This window comes from Chrysochloris asiatica, unplaced genomic scaffold (assembly GCF_000296735.1).
Source record: "Chrysochloris asiatica unplaced genomic scaffold, ChrAsi1.0 scaffold00044, whole genome shotgun sequence".
NCBI classification, from domain to species: domain Eukaryota; kingdom Metazoa; phylum Chordata; class Mammalia; order Afrosoricida; family Chrysochloridae; genus Chrysochloris; species Chrysochloris asiatica.
In genome coordinates this window covers 10,758,334-10,771,078 of record NW_006408562.1, presented here as the reverse complement: position 1 = coordinate 10,771,078, position 12,745 = coordinate 10,758,334, and the positions used below count along the sequence as shown (strand labels likewise).

Here is a 12,745-nt window from a genome sequence, read left to right as displayed (position 1 = left end):
GAGAGAGAAGAGAGAGAGAAAGAGAGAGAGAGAGAGAGAGAGAGAGAGAGAGAGAGAGAGAGAGGAAACCAATAGAATAGAGGAGATTTAAAAGAATTATCAGCTAATAGCTAGCAATGGGTAGACCTTCTTTGAATATGGATTCAAATATGCAAGTTGAAAAAAACAGGACTTTGATAAAACAACTTGAAGTTTAAACACAAACTTCGATCTCAGTTTTTTAAGGTATGATAATGGTATTGTAGCCTAGTTTTCTGGTTTTGTTTTTTCTCCACAATTAAGGGGTTTATTAAGGAAGTTAACAGGTTACAATTTAGAATTAGAATTCTCAGGAGATAGATCTTCCAGATAGAAGCACGTCTTCTCAGCAGTGTCTATAGGAGACCTTTCTCTGCTCCTTGGTCTCTCAGCCACATGGCCCCTTAGCTCTGCCCTGGTTGAACAATGCTACAAGGTTCCTTTAGAGCTGCCAATAAATGCACAAAGGACACTCCAGTGAAAGTAGTTGGCTCTAGCTCTGTGGATCAGCAAACTTAGCTACCTCAGTTAAGTGCCTGGAGGTACCCTACTCTACAAGGAAGCCTCCTGTCAAAATGTACTCTACTTGTTCCATGCACCAGGAAACTCACTGCTCTGTCTCATGATCTTGGTTCTGCTGTTGCTGTTCCTCAGCTGGTCTTCTGCTTCTTGTCTGGTGTCTCCTGAACTGAAGAGTAGTTTAGCATGTACCACTCGACTGACAGTCTGTCATGCTGCGGTGGCTTGCATGTTGCTGTGATGTTGGAAGCTATGCCACCAGTATTTTGAATGCCAGCAGGGCCACTCATAGTGGACAGGCTTCAGCTAAGCTTCCAGACTCAGAAAGAGAGATGGACTACTTCCAAATGCTCAGCCACTGAAAACCTTATGAATAACAGTGAAACACTATCAGATAGCACCAGGGAACTGAAGATTGAAACATGGTCAAGACCACCAAAACATGATGAAGAGCACCAGATATACTGATGGAAGATGAACCCCTCAGGTTAGAAGGCACTCAAAACACGAATGGGGAAGAGCTGCTTCTTCAAAATAGAGTTGACTGTGATGATGCAAATGGAGTAAAGTTTTTGGGACCTTCATTTGCTGACGGGGGACAACTCAAAATGAAAACAAGCAGTTGCAAACATCATTAATAAATGGAACTTAGAATGTACAAAGTATGAATCTAAGGAAACTGGAAGTTGTCAAAAATGAAATAGAATGCATACCTAGGCATCAGTGAACTGAAATGGACTGGTATTGAATACTCTGAATCTGATAATCATATGGTTTAATATGCTGCAAATGATAGATTGAATAGGAATGGCATCACATTCATCATCAAAAAGAACGTTTCAGTATCTATCTTGAAATATAATGCTGTCTGTGATAGGATAACTGTTGGGGCACTGTGGGTTAATGCACCAGATTGAAAAGCCGTTTTAACTGCAAGGTCGGCAGTTCAAGCTCAGAAACCGTATACAGGATCACCATGGGCCAGAACTTAACACTTAACAACAACCAAAGGAAGACTAGTGAATACTGGTGGTGGTGGTGTGCCATGGAGTCAGTCCCGACTCATAGCGACTCTGTAAATATTTACGGAGCAGAAAGCCTCATCTTTCTCTCATGGAACAGCTGGTGGTTTCAAACTGCTAACCTTGAGATGAGCAGCCCAACTCGCAAATGTAACCACTGCGCTACCAGAGCTTCTTAGTGAATACTACTGTTTATTCAACCACTAAGCAAAGTGATGATGAAACTGAAGAATCCTGCCAACTTCTCCAGTCTAAAACAAACTGATCATACATCAAATCAAGATGTATTGATACTTACTGGTGATTGGAATACAAAGGTTGGAAACAAAGAAGACGGATCAGTAGTGGGTAAATATGGCTATGTTGATAGAAATAATGCTGGTGATCACATGATAGAATTGCAAGACCAATGACTTCTTCACTACAAATACCTTTTTTTAAACAACATAAAAGACAATTACACACATGGACTTTACCAGATGGAATACACAGAAATCAAATTGACTACATCTGGGGAAAGAGACAGTGGAAAAACTCCGTATCATCAGCCAAAACAAGGTTAGGGGCAGACTGTGGAACAGACCTTCAATTGCTCACAGGCTAAAGCTGAAGAAAATGAAAACAAATCTATGAGAGCTAAATATGACCTTGAATACATCTCACCTGAATTTAGAGATCATCTGAAGAACAAATTTGATGCATTAGACACTAATGACCAAACCCAGAAGAGTTGCGGGAAGTACCAAAAAGAAATGATAGATGTTCAACCATTTCAAGATGTAGTATACGATCATAACATAAGGTAAGTGTCGTCTAACATAAGGTAAGTGTCGTCGAGTTGGTTCTGATTCATAGCAACCCTGTATAGGGTTTCTCAGTAGCAGTGGGTGAGTTTGAACTGCTGGCCTTGTGGTTTGTAGTCCAGTGCTTATCCTATAGTGCCATATGTCACTGGAATTCCTTAGGGCTTGGTCCTTGAATTTCAGCTGTTCTTATCTGTCTATGATCCTTCCCACATATTGCATTTATTTCCATGGCCAAAAATACCATTTGTATAGTTATGGACACAAGAAACATTGATGCCTTTGTTTACATCTCATCTCTTTTGTGACATTGCATAGAAATCTCATAGTATATACAAGACTGTACTCTTGTTCTTTTCTAAACTCTTCTCCATATATGTTGCTGTTGAGTGCTCTCAAGTGAGTTTTGACTCAAAGCAACCCTGTATATTTACTCTTTTTTAAAAACAAAACAAAACTGAACTTTTCATTGTGAACTGAGTTTACAATGAATTTATAGAGCAGACCATCAGTTTTACAATCAACAAATCACAGACTTTGCTTCATTACAATCATTGCAATCCCATGTACCAATTAACAGTATTTATCTTGATTCACTTAACTGCATTCCTCCCTGTGTTTCCCGTTACCTTTATCTTTCCTCTGCTAACTTCCCCCTTGTTGTACATTGTCTGCCTTGTCAGCCATGTTAACATGTATCTGCCTTGTAGCCTGTGAATAATTTTCCTCTTCTCTCCCCCATAATCACCATAGGTTGTTTCTATTATCAAGAAAACCTTTTCTTAACTTTTTACAACATTGGTCTGATACAATATTTGTCCTTTTGTGACTGACTAATTTCACTCAGCATAATATCCTGTTGGTTCATTCATGTTGTGTTTTGCAGATTTATCATTACTCTTCAAAATAGCATAGTATTCCATTGTGTGTATATACCAAAGTTTGTTTAGCCATTCTTTTGTTGATGGGCATTTAGGCTGCCTCCATTTTTTTAATGTGTCTCTTGTAGACAGCATATTAAAGTATCATGTTTTCTTATCTATTTTGCTTTCTGTCTCTTGACTAGTACATTTAATCCATTTACATTCAGTGTAATTAGCATTAGGTATGAATTGATTGCTGTCATTTTAGTGTGTGTTTTATTGTTGTATTGCTGGACTCTTTGTTCTACATAAATTTCATTGCTGAGTTCATTTTGTTTGTGGGTGTTCTTTTCATTTTAATTTGTTGTGCTAATGTTTACTAAATCTTTCCGGTTTACCTCTTTTTTTACTTTGGTGTACAGGCATATTGATTTTCTTTGGGTTTACTCTATAATTTATTAATCCCCTATCCCTCCACCCCCTTTTAAAATAGTTTGGCTTATCTGGATAGCGACTTGGCTTCCTTGACATTTGGAAGTTCTGTATCTATTTAATGTTCCCTCTTTTTGCTTTATAGTTGACTCCATTATAAATTGATATCTGTGCTTTCCTATTTTAAATCTTGTAGTTTTGCTAAAGATAATCCCAAAACTGCTGCGACCATACATTGACAGGGTAACTTCTAGAGACTTAAGCCAGATTCAGAAGAGGACATGGAATGAGGGATATCATTGCTGATGACAGATGGACCTTGGTTGAAAGCAGAGAATATCAGAAAGATGTTTACCTGTGCTTTATGGATTACACAAAGGTTTTTGTGTGTGGATCATGACAAGTTAAGGACCACACTGTGAATTATGAGTATTCCTGAAAACTTAATTGAGCTCATGAGGACAAGACACAGTTGTTCGAACAGAACAAGGGAACACCAAATGGTTTAAAATTAGGAAGGTGTGCAACAGGGTTGTATTATTTCACCATACTTATTCAACCTGTATGCTGAGCAAATAATCCAAGAAGCTGGAATATATGAAGAAAAACGTGGCATCAGGATTGGAGGAAGACTCATTAACAACCTGCGATATGCAGATGATACAACCTTGCTTGCTGAAAGGGAAGAGGACTTAAAATGCTTACTGACAAAGATCAAAGACCATACCATTCAGTATGGCTTGCACCTCAATGTAAAGAAAACAAAACTCCTTCCCACTGGACCACTGGACCAATAAACAACATACTATTAATGGAGAAAAGATCAAAGCTGTCAAAGACTTCATTTTGTTCGGATCAACCACCAACACTCATAGAAGCAGCAGTAAAGAAAGCAAATGATATTTTACATTAAGGAAATTTGCTGCAAAAGACCTCTTTGAAGTGTTGAAGAGCAAAGATATCACTTTGAGGACTAAGGTGAGCCTGACCCAAGGCATAGTATTCTCAATAACCTCACATGCATGCAAAAGTTGGACAGTGAATAAGGGAGACCATGGAAAAATTGATGTATTTCAGTTACAGTGTTGGAGGACAATGTTAAAAGTACCATGGATTGCCAAAAGAACAGACCAATCTGTGTTAGAAGACGAACAACTAGAATGCTTCTTGGAAGTCAGGATGGCCAGACTTCGTCTCTCATACTTCAGATATATAATCAGGGGAGACCAGTCCCTGGAGAAGGATATCATGTTTGGTAAAGATAGACTGGCACAGTGGCAGCAGTAACCTGCTCAAAAGTAGCAACGATTATAAGGCTGGTGCAGGACCAGACAACGTTTCATTCTGTTGTCCAGAGGCACCTAACAAAAACAACAACAGTTTTGTTCTAATTTAAATACTTCAGCCGCTCTGCGGGAGAAAGATAGGCTTTCTACTCCCGTAAGGATTTACACCCTCAGAAACCCTGTACAGGGTCGCTATGGGTCGGACCCGACTCGACGGCACTTAACAACAACAACAACAACAACATACCTAGATTGAGTTCTGGGTGGTGTTGTCATGTATGGTAATCTCCAGTTGTTGACTCTTGTTGTTGGTTCTCAGTCCAAAGAACACCCTTTAGCATTTTTTTGTAAAGTTGGTCTGTTGTTTTGTTAAGTGCCGTCGAGCTGGTTCCAACCCATAGTGACCCCATATAGGGTTTTTAAGGAGCGGCCAGTGAGCTTGAACTGCCTACCTTTACAGTCCAGTGCATTAACCCACAGTGCCATATCAGGACTTCAAAGTTGGTCTGGTCAATACAAATTCATTTCATTTCTGTTTATCAGAAAATAGGAAGAGCTTTGCTGGATTTATGATTCTTGGTTGGCATTTTTTTTTCTTTCAGAGTTTTGTATATCTTAGTTCATTATCTTGTTTCTTGCACGGTTTCTGTTGAAAAATCAGAGCTTAGTCTTAATGGTTCTCCTTTATAGGAAACTTTTTGTTTTTCCTGAGCTGCTCTCAAGATTCTTTCTTTGTCTTTGGTTTTGGAAAGTTTGATTATGATATGTCCTCATGATTTTCTTTTGGAATCGATCCTGTTTTGTGTAATTTCAGCTTCTTGGATGCTTCTTCTCTCTTCTACATGCTATTAGGGAAGTTTTCTTCCAACAGCTCATTGATACTTTTCCCTGTGGTTTTTAGTGTCTCTTCCTGTTCTGGATTCTGATCTCCTGTAATTTGTACCTCCTCCTCATGGTGTCCCACATAACTCTTAGGCTTTCTTCAGATTTTTTCATTCTTATTGCTAGTTGTTCTTCTAGTATACTAGTTTTGAGAGATTTATCTTCAGGTTCACTAATTTGGGCTTCCATTCCTTGGAATTTACTCTTTGGTATTTTACTATGTTGTCCATATCGGAACTCTTAATATCAATGTCCTGAATTTCTAATTCCAGGATTTTTTTATTGTTTCAAACTTGCATTTATTTTGTCAGCTGTGTGAACCTGCTCTGCCAGGCCACTTCTGTTGTCAAAACTGCTCACAAAGTTCAAGATGGTGATGTCGTGTCTGGCTGGCTGTTCACAAATCAGTCTCCCTCTCTCAACGTCCCTGCTCAGTTTCTCCTCCCAGAAAGCACTCTTTAATCTTTCTACTTCTATAACCTTTCTTCTGAAGTTCAGGGTTCCAGAATTCTCATCTGTGACTGTTTCTTTTGTTCTCTCATACCTTTTTCATTGTAGCTGAGTTTTTAAAGTTAAATGAAAGATAAAATGCTGAACTATTTAGAGATAAATACTATGGATGGGATTTGTGTCAAAATAACATGGGAGCAGGGAGTAGCTGAACATGGAGATAAAACAACGTTGGTCATGAGTTGTTCAGTGTTGAAATCAGGTGATGTTTACATTCGCGGTTGTTAAGTGTCATCAAGTTGGTTCCTCAGTTCCAGCCTGTAGTGACCCTGGATAGGGTTTCTGAGCTTTTTCAAAAAAAATTTGCGAGAGCAGAAAGCCTCATCTTTCACTTGTGGAGCAGGTAGTGGTTTCGAACCATGGAGCTTGTGGTCTGCATTCCAGTGCTTATCGTATAGAGCCACCATGTTCCCAGATGGAAGTTCATTGTGTGTATTTCTTTATATACTTGAAATATTCTATAAAAAATGTTTGTTTCTTTGTTGTTGTTTTTTAATGAGGCCCCTTGCTTTGGGGAAGTTGGAAAGGGAAATAGCTACAAAAAAACTGGCTACCTGGTATGGCGCAGTACAGTAAGCACTGGACTGCAAGGTCAGTACCATCTTGTCATTTCATATCAAAATGCTACTATTTACATCATCATCCTCAAGATAAAAACTGAAGTTGTCAATAAGAACACATTGAACAATCATAGAGTGAATAGAAGCAAAGGGGAAGAAACCAAAAAATATCTATCATCACCCAGACCACGGTTTTGAGGCCAAGGCCAATGGGGACAAGAGCGATAATGTAGTCTGTTTTCTCATCAATAAAATAGCATATTAAAAATAATAGGGTTATTTTGAGAGGATAAGATAGAGTCATGCATATAAAACAGATAGCCCATAATAAAACAAAGAAACACCACTGTTATTTCCCCATGAACAAGATAGTCTCCAATGCAACCAAGTGTTTAAGGAAAGGTTTCTTTTTCTACTACAACTTGAACCCAGTAAGATATTACACATAACAAGTATCAAAAGAAAAATTATTCCTGAGAAAATATATATGATTGAATTATGACTCTGAAAGTGTCCCAGGGTGTCTTTGATGTTTACCTACAGTGACATCAAACCATCTTAAAGACAACTGGCATTATCCTCCTATGCTAGTGTCTCCTGGCCTGATTCTGAAAACCTGTTTCTCCAAATAAGTAAAGATTTCTGAACTTCCCAGGAGAAAGGGGTTTCTGTCTCTGGCTTCTTTGCTGAATTAAAGGGAAGGCATACACCTAGTGTGGCCTGAGGGAAAGACAGAGAAACAGGTGAGACTCACCAGGAAATGGAGGGAAAAAGGCAAAGGCGGGGAGGGAGAAAAGAGGCAAGATCAACTAAAGGCAAATCCCTAGGAAGAAAAGAAAAACAAAGGAGACCTTTGTTCTGTGAGTTACCACCTTGTCATTTCATATCAAACAAAATGCTGCTATTTACATCATCATCCTAGAGATAAACACTAAAGTTGTCAAGAAGAACAAACTGAACAATCATAGAGTGAATGGAAGCAAGGGGAAAAACCCGGAAAGAATCTGTCATTACCGAGACCATGGTTTTGAGGCCAAGGCCAATGGGAGGGAACAAGAGCGCTAACACCTTCCTAAGGCTTTAGGGAGACACTCCAAGAGCGTATGGAACCAGGGTCCAGATTAGGGAATGGTCAAGGGTAGGTGAGAGATGTGCCTTGTTCAGGGTCCCATGGCCATAAATGGTGGGACACAAACCCACACACAGAGCTTCCTCCTCACGCCATGCAAAGCATAGGGTGACAGTTTGCTGGCACAGTGTTACCCAATTCACCTATTCCTTCATCGCTGAATTGTCACATTTTAAAATAAATGCATTCCTTGGTTTTCTCTCTGCCTTCTTGAACAATATCCCATTCCCTACAACATGTCTTCTTTGGCTTCCTTGATTTCTCCTGTCTCTTCTCTGTGCCAGAACCGGCACTGACTCTCAGGTTGGCTTGCCTTGTCGCAGTGGACACTTAATAGTAGAGGTCTCAGTTAAAGAGGATGCAGACATAGAACTCTGAAGTCAGTCACCTACTTCCCCGTCTGCCTATACATTGGGCTCTAGTACTCTTGCTTTCTGCCCATAGCTGAGAGAAGGTGCTGTCTCAGCACCTGGCTCTGTTGGCACTAACATTCACAAGTCATCTCCCTGACTAGCACCTGCCTTCCCTGAGCACAGCCAAATGAATCTTGGACCTGGGCCCTGGCCAGTGGTAGGGCCCAGAGGCTACCCTGGCCCTCCAGCTTTTCTTCTTCCTCTCTCTCTCTGTGTCTCCTACTTCCTAAAGTAACCAAAGGCTCAGCCCAAAAGAAGTCCTTTGCCTTCCCCAGGTTTCTTGGCTGACAGGCTGGTGAGCTCCGCGAGACTGCACAGATGGCAGGAGATCCCAAGCCTCCTTGTCCACAGTATGACTTGGTCACAACCTTGAGATCACATGTCTCCCCCTACTCGGGTCTCCCTTTTGTCTCAGCCCTGGACCCCTGCCCCATTAGGGGGGTCTCGGTTGACACTGCTATTTCTGAGGGTGAAGAGTCCTCCTGGTGCCTCACTTCCTGTGGAAGGTCTTGCCCCATGGAGCAATAAACGGGTCCCCTAATTCAGCTCGGGGGCCCAGCTTCCTCCTCTGTTCTTCTATGCTTGACTCAGGCTGGCCCAGTGAGGAGTGGCTCAGGACCTCAAATGAGTGTATGGACTGGGGGAGATGGGGGCAGCAGCTGAGTTCCATGCAGCCTGGAAGACCACTGGCACCCATGTTGCCCATAGCTTCTGAGGACACAGGAGTCTCAGACATCCACACTGACAAAGCACAGGCCAAGAAACTCCCATCGCAAACTTTCTGGGGCTGGAGGAACTTGACCAGACTTCTTGGGGACCTTTTCTAAAGGCACCAGAACACCTTTTCTGTAGACAGCAGGTTAGGGAGTAAAGAGTTCTGACAGTGTCTATGGCGGGACCTGAGCACTAGACAAGGCAGGTCTTGTCTCTGCTGTCCACACCAAGTCAACCCTCAGCAGTGACTCCCCACAGACCTTCCACCTCGAAGGCTGTTCTCTGCCTAGTGAAACAGTCAAGGAGATCGAATTGTGGAACTCCTGAAAGCACCATCATCTCCGAAGTTTCCCCTGATGACTGTGCGGAGCGTTCAGAAATCCAGTGGGCAGAGGAGCAGGGAGTGGAATGTTTCAAAAACTCTGGAGTTAAGAGGACTTAACTGGATTTAGGTCCCAGTCTCGATTTTCTCATTTCAATCATGGGGTAATAATAATCCCTCTATCATATGGTGGCTACAAAATCAAACCACAACTTTGAAAGCACTTTGTCAACAGAAGTCAACTATTTCTTGAGGAGGGTCTATTTCTTTAAAAGTAAGCCACAGGAGCTAAGAGCCCAATAATAGCAGGAAGTGGAGTATATTCAAAGTCTAACGCCTTGAACTCCAATGAACTTTGGCAGTGCAGAGGGCAAAGGTATGAAGGGGTCCTTCCTCCTGGGCCCCTGAGAGTGTCTGTAAGGGGCATCCCGTGCCCTCCACTACAGGCTCTGGTGAGAGGAGCCGGGCATTCACAGCATTTTCTCAGCATCCTGCCTGCTGAAAAGCCCTTGGGGCACCTCTGAAAAGAAGCAGGGCAGCACCACGTCATTAAAATACTATTATCAATACATAAGATTCACCTCCATGCTAACCAAGCACAAGATCATTGAGCCCAACCCAACATTTTCTGGGTCAGAAACTTGAATTTGGAGCCTGATAGTTTGATTTTTAACAAGATCCTCAAGGGTCAAATTCCAGTCCACTACATTCACAGCTGTGTGACCTTGGGCAGATGACTAAACCTCTCTGAACCTCTGTTTACTCATATACAGAGGGACTCAGGGTCTTTATCTGAGCTGCCCTGAGTCTGGGGGCAACCATGGGCCTCACTCACCTTTTAGGGGCATAATCTGCCACTGAGAGTGCAAGGGGATTTTTAGGGACTTCTCCAGAGGAGACTGGAATTGGCTAATCTCCTCCAACTAGGAGGCCCATCTCAACTATTGAATCTAGAGTCCAGAAGCATACAACAGGATGGCAAGATGGACTGAGCTTTATTGTTGTTGTTGTTGTTGTTGTTGTTGAGTCAGTTCCAACTCATAGTGATCCTGTATAGGGTGTCCAAGGAGCAGCTGGTGAGTTTGAACCACCAACCTTGTGGTTCAAGCCAATCTTATGGTCCAGTGCTTTATCCCACAGTGCCACACCAGGTTAAAGCCACATGCCTGCCAAGTCATGGGACCTTAACATAGTCCCGGTGAGTCCTAAGGGCCATCTACAGCTAGTGCCTCTCTTGGGGTGAAAGAATAAAAGGGGCAGTGGTAATGGGCATCCTGGGCAGACCCAGTCCCAAGCCCCAAATCCCCAGGAAGGGCAGGGGGGAGGAAACGTGGGATAGGCCCACCCAAACTACACTGACTGTGGGTGTGGTCGTCAATCCCTTCAGTCTTGAGTTTTCCATCTGGAAACTGGTTACTTGTAAGAAAGTGCAATAGGAAAGTAAGGGACCAATGTCCAACTCAGCAGCCTGTTCAGGCTCAGTGGATGGAGCACTCTGCTGTCTCAGGACTTGGCTGAGCTGTTTCCTCAGACTGAGCTTCAAGTTCCTATGCTGGTTATTACACATTCAAGCCCAGGGGACCTTGCCAAGGACCACAGCAGGAACTTAAGGCGACTACGCAAGGAAAACATTTTCCTCTCTCTCTCTCTCTTTTTAAGTAAACCTTTTATTGTGCTTTATGTGAAGGTTTTACATAGCATATTAATTTTCTTTTTCGTTTTTATTGCTGTTTGTATATTGCCTTCCCCACCACCGAAATTAACACATGTCTAAGGAGCTCTGGTAGCGTAGTGGTTACGAATCGGGCTGCGAACCTTAAGGTCAGCGGTTCAAGACTACCAGTCTCTCCGCGGTAGAAGGATGAGGCTTTCTATTCCCGTAAAGATTTACACCCTCGGAAACCCTGTACAGGGTCGCTATGGGTCGGAACCGACTCAACGGCATTTAACAACAACAACACACTCCAATCCTAGGAAACCCTGTACAGGGTCGCTATGGGTCGGAACCGACTCAACGGCATTTAACAACAACAACACACTCCAATCCTAGGAAACCCTGTACAGGGTCGCTATGGGTTTGAATCGACTCTATGGCACTTAACAACAACACTCCAGTCGTGGAGCGCGGCGGCTCCATATGATAAGCATGGGACTGCGAACCACAAGGTCCAAGGTTTGAGCCTCCAGCCACTCAGCAGGAGAAAGATGAGGCTTTCAGCGCCTCAGAAACGCTATCCAGGCGCGCTGAGAAGGCACTGAATGGCAACACCTTGGAGCCAGCAGCTTCCTCTCTCATCCCCACAGCCCAGGATGTTTCTTTCAGTTTGGGAACACTTTCTGGGGTGAGGAAATCCAGCTTTGAGGAGCCCCTTATTCTGTCACAGATTTGGGATCAGAGTGACACCCGAGTGGGGGAAGGCGCACTCCGGGTCCACCGAGTTCCCTCGGGCCGCTTCCCTGCGCCCAGCCCCGACTTCCCGGCCCCCTTGGGCTCACCTGCTGTAGACCAGGCAGCCCAGGTGGTTGATCTCGTGGTCGGAAAGGTGGCGGCTGTAGTCCTCCCACAGATCCTTGAAGGCTGTGACGGCCAGGATGAAGAGCACCGGCGCCAGCGCCAGGCCCGGCTGGAAGGCGTTCACCGCCGGCACGAAGTTGAGGAGCGCGATGAAGACGAAGTACACGTTAGCCAGGCGGTGGAACTGCTCGAAGAGGTTCTTGGGCAGGAAGGACAGAAGCGTGTACTTGGTGGTCTTGAGCCGGTTGTCCGCCAGGTGCTGCGAGCCCTTGGCTGCGCCCGCCGCAAACTCCTCAGCACTCGGCGGCTGCAGCAGGTTGGAGCGCACCCTGCGCGTCAGGCCCTCCCGCCGCCGCCGCCGCCGCCGCCGTCTCAGCTGAGGCGCTTTCTCTCGGTGCTCCTCTACTTCCGCCCGCTCGCGCTCCATGGCCGCGTGTCGCTGAGCCCGCATCTAGGTAATCATCGCCGGCTGCCTCCCCGCCTGCCTGCTGGACGCACAGAGACGCCGGTCAAAGCGCCGCCCGCTCCGCCCCTGTCCCCGTCCCCGCGCCGGCGCCCCACCTTGCGGCTCCGCCAGCGCGCAGTCTGGCCGGGCGAGAGCCCCCTTGGGCGCATCGCCCAGCCTACCGGTGCACGCCCCTTCGCTGGGCGCCCGGCCCAGCACTGGTGATGGTAGTGATGATGTGCCATGGAGTCAGTCCTAACTCACAGCGACCCTATCGCTAGGATTTCCAAGGAGCGGCTGGTGGGTTTGAAC

At 44.2% G+C, this 12,745-nt stretch overlaps 1 protein-coding gene across 1 annotated transcript in view; it reads right to left on the bottom strand.

Moving 5' to 3' along the window:
* Nucleotides 1-12,439, bottom strand: part of ATP10A (ATPase, class V, type 10A) — a 220,974-nt gene extending 208,535 nt beyond the window's left edge. The window contains exon 1 of the mRNA XM_006861922.1: nucleotides 11,970-12,439. Within this exon, the coding sequence (XP_006861984.1) occupies nucleotides 11,970-12,439 (470 nt within the window). The remainder of the gene's footprint in view (nucleotides 1-11,969) is intronic.
* Nucleotides 12,440-12,745: the final 306 nt, after the last annotated feature.